At 55.3% G+C, this 17229-nt stretch overlaps 2 protein-coding genes across 6 annotated transcripts in view; one reads left to right on the top strand and one right to left on the bottom strand.

Annotated features, from left to right (window-relative positions):
* Positions 1-10006, top strand: part of NINJ2 (ninjurin 2) — a 100688-nt gene extending 90682 nt beyond the window's left edge. For all 3 annotated transcript variants that reach the window (XM_003820377.6, XM_014347061.4, XM_034935102.4), the window contains exons 2-4: positions 8125-8353; positions 8901-9085; positions 9621-10006. In XM_003820377.6, the coding sequence (XP_003820425.1) occupies positions 8125-8353; positions 8901-9067 (396 nt within the window). In that variant the 3' untranslated portion in view covers positions 9068-9085; positions 9621-10006. The remainder of the gene's footprint in view (positions 1-8124; positions 8354-8900; positions 9086-9620) is intronic.
* A 1797-nt stretch (positions 10007-11803) lies between these two features.
* Positions 11804-17229, bottom strand: part of B4GALNT3 (beta-1,4-N-acetyl-galactosaminyltransferase 3) — a 111152-nt gene continuing 105726 nt past the window's right edge. For 2 of the 3 annotated variants that reach the window (XM_034935066.3, XM_034935065.3), the window contains exons 16-20: positions 16519-16672; positions 16192-16264; positions 15619-15772; positions 14859-14985; positions 11804-12938 (exon numbers count right to left, since the gene is read on the bottom strand). In XM_034935066.3, coding sequence (XP_034790957.1) covers positions 12830-12938; positions 14859-14985; positions 15619-15772; positions 16192-16264; positions 16519-16672 — 617 coding nt within the window. In that variant the 3' untranslated portion in view covers positions 11804-12829. Of the gene's footprint in view, positions 12939-14858; positions 14986-15618; positions 15773-16191; positions 16265-16518; positions 16673-17229 lie in introns of those variants that run through there. The other variant, XR_004665550.4, reaches the window with a different exon arrangement.

Genomic DNA, 17229 nt, shown 5'->3' with positions numbered 1-17229 from the left:
TCTGAGGCAGCAGTGCAGGGGCTCAGGGACACAGCCCCACTGCAGATTCAGGAAAGCCTCAGACAAGTTTCACTCAGGTAGAGGTTATGCCTCCTCTTAGTAAGTGTGCATGTGTACCCTATGGGACTAGTCTTCTTTCATCTTAGGCTGCATATGTTTTTGTTTTTTATCTGTTTTTTTGTTTGTTTGTTTGTTTTTTGTTTTTCTGTTTTTTTCGTTTTAGATGGACTCTTGCTCTGTTGCCCAGGCTGGAGTGCAGTGGTGCAATCTTGTCCCACTGCAACCTCCGCCTCTGAGGTTCAAGCAATTCTCCTGTCTCAGCCTCCTAAATAGCTGGGATGGCAATAGGCTTGCGCCACCACACCCAGCCAGACTGCATGTGTTTATCTTTCGATCTTAAACTCCTTGGAGTAGGGAGTATGTCTTCCACTTCTTGGGCGCAGTAGAGTAAGGGTGAAAATTACAGGCTCTGGGCCTGGTGTGGTGGCTCACGCCTATAATCCCAGTACTTTGGGAGGCTGAGGCAGGTGAATCACCTGAGGTCATGAGTTCGAGACGAGCCTGGGCAACATGGTGAAACCCCGTCTCTACTAAAAATAAGAAAAATTAGCCGGGTGTGGTGGCAGGCGCCTGTAGTCCCAGCTACTCGGGAGGCTGAGGCAGGAGAATGGCATCAACCCGGGAGGCGGAGCTTGCAGTGAGCTGAGATTGCGCCACTGCACTCCAGCCTAGGCGACAGAGCGAGACTCTGTCTCAAAAAAAAAAAAAAAATTAGCTGGGTGTGGTGGCACACACCTATAATCCCAGCTACTCGGGAGGCTGAGGCAGGAGAATCGCTTGAACCCTGGAGTGGGAGGTTGCAGTGAGCTGAGATTGTGCCACTGCACTCCAGCCTGGGCAACAAAAGTGAAACTCCATCTCAAAAAAAAAAAAAAAAAAATTTACAGGCTCTGGCACATAGAGGATTGGGATTTAAAACTCTGTGCTGTGTGATCTTGGGCAAGTTACTTAGCCTCTCTGAGCCTCCATTTTCTCAACTGTGATGATGATGCCCTCATCTACTTCGCAGAACTGTTGTGAGGACTACATAAGGTGACTCATGTCCTGTGTTTAACCCTGTGCCAGGCACAAGGTATGTCCTCTGTAAGTGGGAACCACCATCGTTCCAGTGTGCTGACAGCCCACTGTGTGTGCACACAGTGGGACAGGCCCAGGCAACCTTCCCAACTGAATTCTGACAAGGGGACTGACACCGAATTAAAAGCTCACCTAAGCCCCTTCCTTTGAACGAATCACTCTTCCCAGGCTGGGACCCACCCTTTCCCTTTGTGAGAAATCAGCTTTCCAAAAGCCTAGGTCGCCACTGTCCCCTTCTCAAGGGAGGCCTGGCTTTCCCGGGCAGTCGGTCATTTTGAGGCCACCAGCAGGGTGACAGGCCCCTGTTCCTCTGGGCCTGCTAGTGTGTAGCCCTGACTGTGCGCTGGCCCACAGGAAGCTCCCTGCTAGTGTGTAGCCCTGACTGTGCGCTGGCACACAGGAAGCTCCCTGCTAGTGTGTAGCCCTGACTGTGAGCTGGCCCACAGGAAGCTCCCTGCTAGTGTGTAGCCCTGACTGTGCGCTGGCCCACAGGAAGCTCCCTGCTAGTGTGTAGCCCTGACTGTGCGCTGGCCCACAGGAAGCTCCCTGCTAGTGTGTAGCCCTGACTGTGCGCTGGCACACAGGAAGCTCCCTGCTAGTGTGTAGCCCTGACTGTGCGCTGGCACACAGGAAGCTCCCTGCTAGTGTGTAGCCCTGACTGTGCGCTGGCACACAGGAAGCTCCCTGCTAGTGTGTAGCCCTGACTGTGCGCTGGCCCACAGGAAGCTCCCTGCTAGTGTGTAGCCCTGACTGTGCGCTGGCACACAGGAAGCTCCCTGCTAGTGTGTAGCCCTGACTGTGCGCTGGCACACAGGAAGCTCCCTGCTAGTGTGTAGCCCTGACTGTGCGCTGGCACACAGGAAGCTCCCTGCTAGTGTGTAGCCCTGACTGTGAGCTGGCACACAGGAAGCTCCCACGTGGGTGTTCTCAGGGCTGGCAGGAACGACTCATGGGAGGGTCACCCATGCCGTGCAGTGGCCTCTCAGCGACGTCCTCAGCCCCCGGGATTCTCTGCTCAGAGCCGGCTTTCCCATCCCTAGATTACTCCGTGCTAGGAAGGACCCAAGGAAGCCTGTGTTCCAGTCCCTTCGACCTCGCAGATAAGAAAAGGCGTCCAGTGCTCCCGGCCCGGATTGCTCACTCATTAAAGCAGGGCTGGAATGTGGTCAAGGTGCCTTTGGTGACGCCCTCCGGGCTGCTACAACTCCCCTCACCAGGCCTACACTTCCCATGGGACACACACTGCCTGCCACAGGCCCCAGGGCCTAAACACACTGATCTGCGGGCTCCATGGCTTTTTGGTAGGGCAGTTACTTACCACTCTGGGGTTTACCCAACCTCCACGGCCCTCTGGGAGAACAGCCCTGTAATCTTGTTTCCAAGAAAGAGCAGAATGATCTGTTGGAGCTTATGGTCCCCACTGACCATAAAGTGGATAAACAATGAAAAACATGTTTACTTTTCTGTTAAAAAAGGCATTCCTTTCCTATCCAACCTAAGTTCTGTAAATAAACAAAAATATAGGCCAACAAGGATTAAGGGATAAAGGGCTGTCTGGCAGAACAATGAAGCAATCCTTGACTTCAAGGGATGGAATCGCACCAGCCTTAGGAGCTGGGACTTGGCAAGAGGCCTAGGTGACAGGGAAGTCTGAGCTGGAACGAGAGAGGAGGGCGCGGAAGAGGGAGGGTAATGACTGTGCCGGGCAGGCCCAGGAATGGGGCAAACCGCTGGGTCTCTGGTGTCCCCCACCCCCCTGCCTCATCCCATGCCAATCACCAAACCCACGTCCTCTTGTTGCCCAGATGCCCAGGGGCGTCCAGATCAAACTCTGGATCTACTCCCACCTTCCCTGCACTGGCCGCGCTCCAGCTTCATGCCGCCCCAAACTCCCCGTCTGTCCAGGTGTCATTGCTTGGCCAGATTTTGATGGGCAGCCTTTCCCACAGGCAACCGCGCCTTGAACAGGGACTCTGGGAGCCCAAAGCAATGAGTCTTGGGTCAGTGTCCTGCCGCCCTTGAGTGGCAGGGGAGGGGCAAGTGGGGCGGGGCAGAATGAGACCTGAGGAAGATACCGAGAGCCAGCCTCATTTAGAGAGGGATCTCAGCCTGGGAAAATGGGAACCGCTTGGATTCTGTCCTTCCTTCTGTGAAGGAGCAAAGTGTCGTTCTGCTGTCCATGGCCTCTGCCCTCCAGAGATGGGATTTTCCTCCAGTTTTATAGATGTGGAAACTCAGCACCAAAGTTCCAAGCCCAGAGGCAGAGCTGGGCCCAGAAACCAGCAGTCCTAGCCCACCGGCCCCCTGCTCCTCGAGGATCAGCAGAAAAGGGGCGGGGAGTGGGCAGAGCCCTGTGCGCTTGTGGCGGGTGGAAGCCGCCAGCCCACCCGGACCAGCTCTGCAGGGAGGGCGCAGAGGCCAGGGCCAGGGCCAGGGCCAGGGCAAGGGGAGGGCGGCAAGCGAGAGCCAGCGGTGAAGAGTCCGGTGAAACAGGAATGACTCATGCTGGGTGGCTCTGCTCCTCAGTCCAGCCCACATTCCCGGGTCTCTGTTCCCGACCCGCCTGGGCCTGGCCTTAAAGGGCCAGCTCCTCTGAGCAGGAGCGGGGCCACCCTGCTGCGCTCCCCACTCCTTTGTCATCCTGACCCTTGTGGAGTTGCTCCCAGTCCCTGGGCTGTGGGCGAAAAGGATGACCCCCCTGCAGGATTTAGGGCTTTATCTGATCCTCTCCTCCCACTAGAAGGGAGGGCCCTCAGGTCATTCCATCCATCCCTCTGCCTCTGAGCAGGGCTGCACCTAAACTGGCCCACAAGGATTAGAAAAACCCGTTCCCTGCTTTTAAAGATGCTGCAATGAGAGGACCCCTTTCCAGGCACCTTCGCCCAGGGCCTCACTGACGGCCCTTCTGCCCGCCGTCCCCTGGGCTGCAGGTTGTGCTGGAGGCCCCTCCCTTCTCGGTCTCCCCACCCCACGCTGGCCCCATTTCACCTTCGGTTGATTCTTGAACTCTGGCTTGACGCACGCGTTTGGTGGGTTTTAGTTCGGCCCGTCCAGACTTGTGGGCGAGGCTCCCGTCCTGGGCCTCGGAGGGGTCCAGGTTTCCCATGAATCCCGTCCTGCGCGTGGGTTCCTCGGGGTGGAAACACCACCCGGCAGCCGCGGTGCCCAAGTCACTTCTCTGGACCGCGCGCGCCACCGTGTGGACACTCTGGAAAACCGGCGCCTGCGGAGCAGGAGGGGACACCCTGATCCCGCCCAGCACCCGCAGTGAAAGGCAGGCCTGAGTCGGCCCCGCATTTAGAGAGGAAAGGATGAGGCGCACCCCCTAAGCACACTGCGAGCCTCACGTCCTCTGTGAAGCAATGGCTCTTAGATTAATGTAACAACAAAAGCCAACCAGCTCTGTTAAAACTTACAAATAGCAATACCTTCCATAGAGGTTGGGAAGACCTCTGTGCTGCCCCAGTACTCACCCCTGCCACCCCCTGCCACCCCTTCCCCCACTATTTGGTCAGTGCTCAACACATACCACTAGAGGTTTGGGTGTAAGGTTTTGTCCACTGTTAACAATACATCTGGGGGAAGGGGGTCTGTCTCCCTCTGAGCTAGACCACGAAGGAGGAGAAAGGGCAAAGCTTGCTGCTACTGGACAAACTGGAGGATGGGGAAGAGAGAGGAGGGGTGGCACAGCCATGGGGCAGGGAGGCCAGGGGGCACAGTTGAACCTGGGCAGAGACACTTTGAATTTGGGGGCAGGGGGTGAGACTCTCTTGCCTAATGAGTGCTCTTGGAGACCGAGGACAAACCTTCACCAAATGGGCTAAGACCACAGGTTGCAGCCTTGGGGCCGACAGCGACCATGGGCCTTTGTGAAGTGTTGGCCCTGGGATCCCTGGCCCTAACCAACCAGGCCAGCTGGCCCTAGACAAGCCAGCCTTGCTTGAACTGGATTTCCAAAGGCCCTGAACACCGTGTGTGGCCTCCCAAGTCCATGCAGGTCCTCATTCACCCTCCGTCCCTACCTCCTCCAACCTCACTGGCTGCCCCCAGCACCAGCTGAAACCCCGGCTCCAGCAAAATCAAACACGAAGGAAGACGGGAGAGATAGTGAGCACTCCATTCCTTTCGTGCCTATGGCCTTTTTTCTTATTTCTGTGGGCCCTGGGCCCCAGCCTGATTTTGGTGGCTGTCAAAAGGAGTTTGCCAGGGCCTGTTGTGAGCAGCCTGTGGCCCAGTGCTTACCCGGGATCCCAAGGAGGGACAGCAACTATGCCTTGTTTGGCATTGGGGTCCTCACAGCCCCAAGCACCGCCTGGCATGTACAGTCAATCTATTGAAGGAATGCTACCCGCTGGTCTCCATTCTACTCTCCCAGAGAAAGTGTTTAAATTGCTCCACTGGCCAAAGTGCACACTCCTGATTACCCTCTGTGAGTCCTGCCCCGACCAGAAGTTGAGGACACTCGGAATCTCAATAATGAACAACCCAGGTGCAGGGAACTGCCCCGTGTAGAAAGCTGATGGCCTGGAGTGTGGTCAGAGTGAAAGAGCCACTCCTGTATGTTTGATCCTCCAGTGACTGGTCCACAGAGTCAGAGAGGGGCAGCCTGCGGGGCACAGGCTGTCAGGGTGGATTCCATCAGAGCAGGTGCTGTTAGCACCCATGACCACCCTGTGCCTCTTGAATGTGTCTGTGCGTGTGCACCCTCCTGGCAAACAGAGCAAAGGGCCAGGAGCTTGGAAAGGAAGTGAGAAGAGCAGGGTGGAAACGTGGGGCTGAGTTTTGAAGGCAAACGTTAGGAGAAGGACTGGGGAAGAGAGGCTCCCTTCTGTTGGCCTAGGAGAGGATTGGTCCAATCTGTAGCCAGGCATGTGGATTAGAGCTGGATCTCCAAAGACGAGTGCCCAAGACCATATTTTAGGATAAGAAAATTAAACTTCTATTTATATTGAATTTTATGTAATCCTTTCAAATGTTTCTACTTTTGCATATTTTACTATATATATAATTAGTCCAATAAAAATATGTACAGTTGATAATGGAAGAATGTACATATATTGAGGATGCATGGCCAAAACAGTTTTTAATGCTGAGATTACACTATCAAGAAAGTCTGGAGACCACTGCATTTCAGAGTTTTGTTTTTGTTTTTGTTTTTGTTTTGAGACAAGAGTCTTACTCTGCCACCCAGGCTGGAGTGCAATGGTGTGATCTCTGCTCACTGCAACCTCTGCCTCCTGGTTCAAGTGATTCTCCTGCCTCAGCCTCCTGAGTAGCTGGGATTACAGGCGTGTGACACCATACCCAGCTGATTTTTTTGTATTTTTAGTAGAGACGGGATTTTGCCATGTTGGCCAGGCTAGTCTCAAACTCCTGACCTCAAATGATCCCCCTGCCTTGGCCTCTCAAAGTGCTGGAGTTTTATGGGCATGAGCCACCGCACTCAGCCTCATTTCAGGGTATCCTAAGGGCTCATAGAATCCAAAGGTTCTGATAGATAGGTAAATCAGTTAGCCTATGTGTAAATCAACTGTCCTCTGTGTAAATCCCTGAGGTACAGAGAAGTGAAGTGACTTGCTGGGGCTGCATGAAGTACAAGGAACATTCCAGACCCTCTGAGACCTGCCTATCCAATCATCCACGCATCCATCCATCCATCCATCCACCCACCAATCTCTCCATCCATCCATCCATCCCTTCATCTTATACTTCAAAACAAAATCAAATGTAAATTATGCTTCAATGAATCCTAGCCAAAAAAATTAAAAACAAATTATGAGTGTTTAACTAGTATGCACCACTGTGCATATATAGGCACGCATCCATCTATCCATCCATCTGTCCCCACTCGGCAGGTATCTGTCCTGTCATGGTGATCTGCTGGGTCATCTTCCCTACCTCCAGGCCGTAGCATCCTTCAATCCATCCGTCTCTCCCCACTCGGCAGGTATCTGTCCTGTCATGGTGATCTGCTGGTCATCTTCCCTACCTCCAGGCCGTAGCATCCTTCAGAGTCCTCCATTCCTTCCTGTCTCACCTTGCTCCACTTCAGTTCCTTTTCACCCTGATCCTAAATCAATACTGTAACTTTTAAATGACTCTCCCTGCTTCTAGCCCTTCCTGGCCCAATCTGTTCCAAGCACCACTGCTAAATCAATCTTCCAAGTACTCTTGAGTGACTGCAGATTGCCCTTGGTCATGGTGCCCAGTCTGAATTTCTTGGCCCAACCCAGAGGCCCACAGCATATGCCCTGTATTGTGATTCTGTCTTTTGGAGTTAGTGGCTTCTGGAGAAGCTTTAGTAAATTATGCTTCAATAAATCCTAGCCAAAAGTAATAATTAAAATGATGTGAGTGTTTAACTAGTATGCATTACTGTGTGTATACACTCATGCATGCATGCATGTGTATGCTGAGAGCCTGTGTCTGACAGCGTGTGTGCCTGAGCAGGGCGGCAGCTCCAGTGCTCCTGAGGGTTGGAAATCCAGCCGATGATCAGCTGCTGAGCTGTGCACCCTGCCTTGGGGGCCACAGCATTATGCGAGAGGAGGTGCCTTTCTCTATTTCACCCAAGCCTCCAAGCTCTTTTTATTGTCTTCTCAGGTGCTTTCCTCTCAGAGGAAAAGAACACAGCCCAAAGCTGAGGCCTGGCCCAGGTAAAATAGTGAATAGGGTGAGGAAGGTGCATTTTACCAGCAGCAGAGAACCCTCCCGGCTTTCTCCAGCCAGATGTGTGAAGGTGTGAGGGAAGGGGTGACTCTCCAGGAAGTATCAACTGCAACAGAAAGTCATTTCAGAGTGCAGAGGTCCTTATGGGTTTTCTCGTCCAACCCTTCATTTTATCAGGCCATGAAACTAAGGGTGTCATTTGCCCTGAGCTTCCCATCTGGTTTGGAAAGAGCTTTAAGACCTCTCTCCTCTCTCCCACCTCTCAACTGCTTCCCTTCCAGAGCTCCCCTTGGTAAGTCTGCGCTTTCTCCCCTACAGCCTGGAAGCTCCGACCCCAGGAGCCAGCCCATCAACCTGAACCATTACGCCACCAAGAAGAGCGTGGCGGAGAGCATGCTGGACGTGGCCCTGTTCATGTCCAACGCCATGCGGCTGAAGGCGGTGCTGGAGCAGGGACCATCCTCTCACTACTACCCCACCCTGGTCACCCTCATCAGCCTCTCTCTGCTCCTGCAGGTGGTCATCGGTGTCCTGCTCGTGGTCATTGGTGAGGAGCCCAGCCTGCAGTCAGACCTTCTGCCTCGGCACCCGTGGCTGGCAGAAAGGCCCCACGTGTCCCCTGGGCCACCCTGCATTGGCACAGGCAGCTTCGCAACCACACGCTGACCTGCAGCGAGCCCTCCGCTAACAGAGGCCCAAAGACCAACTTCCACCCTGCGAGGGCAGGCGCCCTGTCCTGTCTCCTGGTATCCCATGGAGCAGACCCTCTGCAGTACCTGCTGAATGACTGCGCCAGCACCTCGCTAACTGCTAACTCACTCACTCGCTCACCGCTTCTCCATGAGCACTCGTCCCCACGCCTACAGGACCCAGCTTAAGTTCCCAAATCCTGGTGGGATGAAGCACACTAGGGTGCCCCATCTACTGGTTGGCGAGGGCAGAGGCATCTCAGCCCGATGACGACCACCTCCCTTGATTTCTGCCACATGGGTTTCTGAAGGGCCCCTCTCTCCAAACTCTGGTGGGTGTTGTGGGGGCAGCTCCGTGCTGTGGCCCCGTCTCTGACCCTTTCCCCCCACTCCACTTCCCTGCAGCACGGCTGAACCTGAATGAGGTAGAAAAGCAGTGGCGACTCAACCAGCTCAACAACGCAGCCACCATCTTGGTCTTCTTCACTGTGGTCATCAATGTTTTCATTACAGCCTTCGGGGCACATAAGACAGGGTTCCTGGCTGCCAGGGCCTCAAGGAATCCTCTCTGAATGCAGCCTGGGACCCAGGTGAGGGAGGATGGAGGAACCCCAGCTCCAGGGACTCCCCAGGTGGCTCTTCTCTCTCCTCTGGGGCTTTGGGGCAAGAAACAGATCCCTTGCCAAACAAAGGGGGAAGGCCTGTAGCTCCGAGAGCAAGGAGAGGATCTGCAAGAGCCTGGCCTCGGCGAGGCTTGCACGAAGCCCCACTGCTGTGTTAATGGCTCTCTGCTCTCAGGCTCAGGTTTTCCCACGGTCTGGGACAGGGTGGAGGCGATGCCATTAGTGGTTGACTCTGCCCCTCCGGCAAGAGGAAAGGTGGAGATGGGGCATTTCTCCCTGCCACTGTCTAGCAGCTCTTGCTACTGACTGTGGTCCATGGGTCAGCAGCATCCACAAACCACCCAGGAACTTGCTGGAAATGCAGAATCTCAGGCTCTGCTCGAGCATGTGCTACAGGCACGTGCATGAGTAACGTGGCCAGGTGCATCCTGGGCATGCTGAAGGTTGAGGGGCATTGATCTGGCCTGCCATCCTCATTGCCTCTTCTCTGCTTCCCCAACAGGTTCTGGGCCTGGAACTTCTGCCTCCTTCCTCCGTGATCTGCCAGGCTCGTGGGCACTTTCCACAGCCCAGGAGAGCTTCTGAAAGGACAGTATAGCTGCCCTTGCTCCCTACCCACAGCACCTGAGTTAAAAAGTGATTTTTTTGTTATTGGTCTAAGGGACTTCCATCTTGGTCTGGAGTCCTGAGCTCAGACGCAGGTACTGCCAGCCATACCTTCCTGGTAGCATCTGCTGGACCTAAGTAAGGCATGTCTGTCTAAGGCCAAGTCTGCCCGGCTTAAGGATGCTGGTTCTGACTCTACCCCACTGCTTCCTTCTGCTCCAGGCCTCAGTTTTCCCTTCTTGTAAAATGGAATCTATATCTATAAAGGTTTCTTCAAATCCACTCGAGTCCACTTACTTGTCTAGTCCTGCAGGCTCAGGCATCCAGGCTGGTCTCCATCTGTGCCTTGGAGAGGGCTCAAGAGAGCAAACCCCAGACCTGGAGGGTGGGAAGGCTTTCAAATTACTTCCTCCTCTGTGGGTTCTGCTCGGAGCCAATGTTCCTGGCCCAGTTCCTTGCGCTGATCGTCATCTGCCCCATGAACTGTAGATTAGTCCATTGCAGGTGGATGCACATATGCACAATCTTCTCCACGAACCTGCTGTAAGCTATTCTGGCTTTCAGTCTCAGCTTCCCTTAGGCATGTGTTTAAGGACTGCAAACTCATTTTGATCTTTGCCTGGGCCAAATATAACGAGCAAGGTAAATCTGTAAAGCATTAGCAAAGCATTGCCAACTCAAACAGAAATGATTTTTAGAAGGTCTGCCAGTTTAGAAGCAGCCACTCGTTGGCTTCTCTAAACTGCTCACCAAACCATTCTGGCCCTTTATCTAGCCTTCTCCACCCAGCGTATCCATAGCTTTCCTCGGCTAAAACCACCAACCTCCATTAATCTGCTGAACAGAAAATGCCTAGTCTATTACACGGTGAGCTGCTCAGACAGGAACAATGTTGTCTTCTTCCTGAGTAAACCGCAGTGCAGAGAAGGCCATCGCACACACAGCAGGCATCACACTTGTGGTAAGGGTGGAGGGTGGTGTGGGAGGGTCCTTGGCACGCCCACCTGGGCCCCTCAGCCCAATCCTTTACATCCGTGAAGAGCAACAGGAAAAGACAAGCACCTTTTTTTTTTTCTAAGAAGTTGCTGTATTTAATGCTTCCCCTCCCACCATCCCACACCCTCCCCTACCCAAGACATTTCTCTAGGGAGTAGGGGCCTCACCCGGCCCTTCCTCTTAAGGCAGATGGTGTGGAGGTAACATCAAACGCAAGGCACTGGCCCAGGGCGCAGGGGTGTGGGCAGGGCAGGAGGCTGGGCTGGCTCCTAGTCATTGGAAGTGAAGCAGGTGGGCAGTTTGGGCTGGTTCCAGCCTTCCAGTGCAATGCCCGAGGACGAGAGTGGTCCCAGAAAGAAACTGGCAGCCCCACTGGCCAACTACAGCCCCAGCCTATGCCCCGCGATCCTTCTCCAGGGGCCAGTCGGCCTCAGCAGGGACCAGAAGAAGCCACAGCCCAGGAAGCAGGTATGGCCTTCCTAAGCCACAATATCAAAAGTCTCTGTCCTTCATGATTCCTTAAAGGGAGGCAGGGATTCTCGCCAAACCCCCAGAAGGTTCTCCACGGGCTCTATTCTCCCATGTGCCAAACTCGTGCTCTCAGGGAATGCAGAGCCCACTAGGCAGACCCTGCAGCTCCAGTGCTGTCGTTTGGACCGTCACAGCCTGGAGCGCGGGCTCAGTGGCCTGGTCTTCTGGGCCCCGCCGCACCTCCCCCAGCCCTGTGCTCACCTCCCTAAACAGACTCTGGAGTTCAAGATCCAGTGTCCAATGCACCATGGGTGAATTCACAGCAGCGGCGGAGGCAGCAGCAGCAATAGAAAAACCCCCAGCCACAAAAGCACCGGGGTTATAAGTGCAAGAGAAGTACAAGGTCACCAGGTGACAGAAAGGGTGGCGTCGACTAAAAAGGCTAAGGGCTATTTTCCCTGAAACTGCCCCACTCTTCAGTTCCTCCTGTCCCACTCCTCTCCCTGCTTCCAGGGGATATCTCAGGGCAATGTCCTCACCTCCCCAAACCTCTCATCCCGCCCCCTTCTTATCCTGCTCCCCGTCCAGGGATTTGCCCCCATACACCCTTTCCTCTTCTTCCACTCAAGGCCAGGTGGGCAGAAGGGCAGGTCTGCAGTGGAGCTGGACTGTGAGGCTCACAGCTTCCACTTCCCTTTTCGTCCCTTTCTGTCCAGCCCCCACCCGCTTCTTGCCTAAGGAAATTGACAGATATGTCCACATCCTCTTTACCTCTTCTCCATGTCCTCTCGGGAGGCCTTACCCACAGGCACGCCGGGAAGGGAAAGGGCTTCTCTCTCCTGCCTTCATCACCCTGCCTGTTCTGCAGGCCTCAATGTCCAGTGCCAGGGAGTGGCAAGCCCCCTGCCCGCCAGCTCCCCACCTCCCAATGCCCAAGCACCAGAAACAGCCCGTTCTGTGCTTCTGGTCTGACGTGAGCCATCCGGAGGAAGTTAATGCCCTAATCAGTGGCCAGCTGTTTGGTGGCTACTGGGAGACGTGTGTCTCTGGAAGGCACGAGCCTGGGGTGGAGCAGAGACCCGCCCCACGTGGGACCAGCCCCGCGGCCAGGGACAACGCCCAAGGGACATAGGAGTGGGCGGGAGGCCTGCACGTGGGGACAGTCCCTCAGTGCACAACCTCACCCCCGCTCTGGACAGCAGTTTCGGTTTTCTGTGTTTAAAATCCCCGCCCCCCAATAAAACATGTCCACTAGAAGAGGGTCTGGTGTCAGCGCTTGGTGTGAGGAGCGCTTGGGGGATGTGGGCGTGCACCTTCGTGGATGAGGATGGTGTCGCTCAGTCAGATCTCTCCTTCCCGACCCGTCCTTCTCAGGAGCTCTTCCCGTGCTCGACTGAGCAAGTGGCCCCTCCTGGCCTCTCTCTCAAAGTCCTCCCTTCTGAAGGCCCAGGAGGCAGAGACAGGAGCCCCGGAACCCGCCTCTGTGAGGGGACAGCTCCAGGTGGAGCGGGCCGTCAGCTTCGAGGCCTCTTGGGGTCCAGCCGTCACCCCACTCCCCATCCCTGAACAGTAGCAGGGCCCTGGGGAGCCGCTGCTAGTCCAGAGCGGGGAGTGCTGGGCCCAGCGGACACCCTCCGGCTACAGCGTCTTCATCTGGCGGCGGCTCCACATGCCTCGCTTGGAATGGAAATGATGGAAGAAATTCCTGAGGGAGAGACGCTCCACGTCCAGGCCCGCTTGGAGTATCCTGGAGGAGGAGCAGCCGGATGAGCCAACAGAAGCACAGAAGGCAGCTGGCGGGCCCCTCCCCATCGACCACAGACCCTCTGTTCGCTCCCCACGGGGCAGGGAAGGCAGGTGCAGTGGACGGCTGTGGGCTTTGAAGCCAGGCAGCCTGGGTTTGGATCCCAGCTGCATGACTGGGTACGTCACGCCTTCTTTCAGAGCCTGTCTGCTCATCTCTAGGAGGACGATTATCACATACGTGTAATGAGAGGATAATGTGTGATATAGAATTCTATCTATCTAATATTAGAGTAGACATACTATATACACATCAGAGGTGGGGAAGACGAGAAGGATGGATGCTGACGGCTCAGCACAGCTCCTGGCACACTCTGAGTGCCCCATAACTGGCGCCCAGCCTCCAGGGCACATGTCATAGACGGAGGAAGGCAGGGCTGCTGCACTGAGACACCTGGCGCCCAGGCCCTCCCCCGGCCTTCTGTGCATGCGCAGCCTGCAGGGTGTTCCTCTCACAGGGAGGCTGCACTTCTGGCAGGGCTGAGAGTGGCCGAACTGGATGCCTGAGCCTCCGAGGAGGCAGGAGGTTCAGGGCTGCACGGGAGCCGTGCATGGCAGCAAAAGCCCAGCACAGAGATCAAGGTGGAGGTGACTGCTGGACCCGGCTTCCCAAATCAAGGCTTCCAGCTGCCCTGGGGGCTCCTTTGATCTCAGACCCTTTTTATGAGCTCCCAGTTATCTAAGTTCCTTTACCTTCCCCCTTTTCACTCGAATTCCCTTAGTGTGTCACCTTCCTTTTCTTTCTTCCCTCAACGGGAAAAAACACCAATAGACCTAGTTTTCAAGCCTCTAACACTTAAGTGAGTGAGATTTGGGGCAAGTTATTAACTTCTCTTCAAGACTCAGTCTTCTCATCTGGAAAATGGAGATCATGATGCCGACCTCACTGAGGTCCGGGGAGAAATAAACGAGGTAACGGATGTGGATGGCCGGCCATGTATAGGGACCCAGTGACTGGTGGATGCATTTTGTCCTGCCTCTCGGGAAGAAGTGAGCGTGTCTTCGTGTCGAGGTCCCGCCCCCAGTGCTCCTGACCTTGCCCTGTCCACCTCCTGTGGATGCTGTTACAGCGCTTATGCCCTTCTGCAGGGTACCCTCCCCTCTCCTTTGCTCCCTCACCATAGGCTCAGATCTCAAGGCACCATCCTCTCTCTGCCCCTTCTCTTGGCGGCACATTTCTTGAAAGAGGAACCTCACACAGAACAGCCTCCGCCTCCTCACCACCCATGGCCTGGTGTCCCTGCCCAATCTTGCTCTCCTTGTCCACCTGCCAAGGCAGCAGCTTGTACTGTGTTCTTCTCTGAGGCTTTTCATCTCATTGACCCTTTCCTCCTGCTCCAAACCCCCAGGTCCCTTGGTGTCTCATGACCCGGCACCTCCTGGATGTCCTCTTGCCCTTCAGTGGTCTACACTGTCTCTTCTGCTGGCCCCAAAGTCTTTCCTGACCTTTGCCAGGTCTACTTATCCATTCCCACAACTCTGGGCTCCCCACTCGGCAGCTGACGGGAGGCGCACTACCCTCGGGCTGGGGAGGATGCATTCTCTCCCACGGTGCCCTGCTTGGTGCTGAGAACATCATGGTTTATGTCTACACAGCTTGGTGCACCTGGTACACGGTGTGCCAGGCATGTTAATTTTCACACCAACCCTGTGACACAGACAGAGGGCGAGTCACACCCCTTTAATAGAGAAACTGAGTCCCAGCGAGGCCGGTGATTTGAGGGCGTCCTCCGAGTCCAGTGCTCTTTACCGTGCTTTGGGACTCTGCGGCCGAGGGGGACAGCTAGGCTGCTGTAGCCTGGCTCCCTGCCTGGAGCGCCATGGAATTCCCAGGCCTCGTGGATGCCCTCCTCTTCCCAGTCACCTGTCCAGCAGCTCCCAGTCTTCCCCGCCCCAGCGGTCTCGGAACTCCTTGGTGTTCATGCCCCCAATCCTGTCCAGGTCAGACTTGTAGATGCCAAGCAGCCCGAACCCATTCACCTCCCAGTAGCCTGTGGACAGACAGGAGCTTCGGGTGAGATGAGCCAGAGGCCAGGAGGAGGAAGGAAGGAGGCTTCCAGGCTGTGTGCCTAGAGGCTCTTCTGAAAGTCAGAGGCTGGGGGTGAGGGAGGCTGAAAACTGTCTTAGCTGAACAAGTACTTTGCCTGTTTTGGAGGAAAGACCCCTAACTAAGGTTCAGGGCTCAGCAGTGCTACCAGGCTGTGCCCACGGGCTGATGACAACCCTACAAATGGATCGGACAGCGGCAGCCACAGAAGACACAGCTGTGTGTCAGTTTACATGTCCGTTTCCCTTTCCACAGGCAGGGAGGCTACCTTTCCCATCTTTGAATCCCCACAGGGCAGAGCATCTGGCACACAGCAGTGCTTAGTAAGTGTGTGATGAATGAATCAAGGAGAAGACGGCGCAGGAGGTGTGCACTGCTGCACCTGCTGCTGTGGCTGTCAGCTCAGCCCAAGGGGACCTTGTCTGGTGAGTTTTCCGGGGAGTGAAGGCCACAGGAGGGCAGGGTGGGGCAGGGGAGGAGGATGCTGACGCTCATAGATATGACTGTTCCCAGCTCTAGAGTTAAGAGCCAAGATCAGAGAAGTCTTTCCTCCCTCCCCAGTCTGAGCAGGGCTCACCCTCAGGCCACTGGGGGGTGGCCCCACAATGCAGCCTCATCACCATGGGGGCAAAGGCCATCTTTCCCTCCACACAGTGCTTCCGAATGGCATCGATGACTCCAGCTGGGAAGTGGATGTGGAGGTCACAGAGGAAGATGATGCTGTGCGGGTCCTGGGGACAGATGTGGGCAGGGTCAGCAGACCCTGCAGACCAGAGCTAGGAGGTCAGGTCGCCATCTAGGAGAAGCCTCGGAGTCTTCCCTATTGGAGCGATTCACAAACTCCCACAAAACCAGCTGCTGGGCAGAGTTCCACAGTGCTGAACACTGGAGCACAGGTCTTAACCATCAGAGTGAATTCTGACTCCTCCCCACGCTTTATGGGCTCCAAGGACCCTGGACAACTGGGCAAATGCTCCACTGTGATTTGCTGGTCCCACCCTAGCACTGGCCTGCAGCACAGCAGAGAGGACCTCCTGTGTCCTCATTCCCGTCCTCCCTGAGGGGCTCACCACCTCATTTACCCCAAATGTCTCTCTACCTCTTAACCAGCCTTGAATTCCATCTCGCAGGCCCCATCCAGGCCCTTTACCTTCACGAGGTCTATGCCAGCCTGAAGTCCAGCTGAGCGTTCAAAGTTTCCACTTAGCTTCACGTACTGGTAGCTGCAGGAAGGGGAGAGAGGGCTGAGTATCAGGACTCAGCTGCGGTGGTCCCCTGGAGGAAGTTGGCAGGCATAGAAGAGAGATGATGTGTGCTCCTGGGATGGGATTATGGGCAGGTGAGCCCTCTGGGAAAAGTTGGACACTAGGAATCAGGAAGGCTGGGCAGGACTCCTGGCTCTACCCTGGACCCAGCAGCCCTAGGACTTTAGGATGGATGTGGCCCATGCCACCCCCTGGCTGGTGGTGCCCCTCACCTCCGCAGCTTGGACCTCTTCAGCGCCATCTCAACATCCATGTCCTCGCTGCTATAGTCAGTGATGACGATATTGAAGTGTGGGTCACCGGTGACCTGGGACAGGTTTTCCATGTCTTTGATGAATTGCTGTACCCAGCGTGCCTGGTTCTTCACTACCCCAGGGGGTCAGGCAGGAGAAAGAAACACAGACAAGGTGAAGATGAGCGGATGAGCGCCTCCACTCCCAGCTCCCATGTGAGTCAGGAGTGCCCGTCGGACCTCGGCTGAGGGGACAGTGCAACTCTGCAAAACCATTAGCAGTGCAGCACAGAGACGTGAGGCAGAGGGAGTGCTCACCAGTTACGGGGGCCTCCACATCCTGCTCCCCATGTTCCCTCCTCCCAGGCAGGGGACCCACGAGAAGGCCTTGGCTGGGGCTCATTGTCAGTAGCCCGGCCACGCTCTACTAGTGAAACCCTGTTATCTGTCCCTCTTAGTATCGTCGTCCTATCCCCATCATCCTACCTCTGTTGTTACACTTCTGCCTGTTGTGTGTTCCTCCTTCTCATATAAAACCCTGCTCATCACTTCATTAAGTACCCTCCGTCTTACTTCCCCAGACCAATGATCATCCCCAGTGTTAGCAACCCCAGTTATCACACCCAATCCTGAAACCTAGTATGAAAGAAAGAGCACTGGCCGATGAGGCAGTGTTTGTTTTTAGCAGCAA

This window comes from Pan paniscus, chromosome 10 (genome assembly GCF_029289425.2).
Source record: "Pan paniscus chromosome 10, NHGRI_mPanPan1-v2.0_pri, whole genome shotgun sequence".
NCBI lineage: Eukaryota > Metazoa > Chordata > Mammalia > Primates > Hominidae > Pan > Pan paniscus.
The sequence above is the reverse complement of the archived record's forward strand: the minus strand, read 5'-3'. Positions and strand labels throughout refer to the sequence as shown.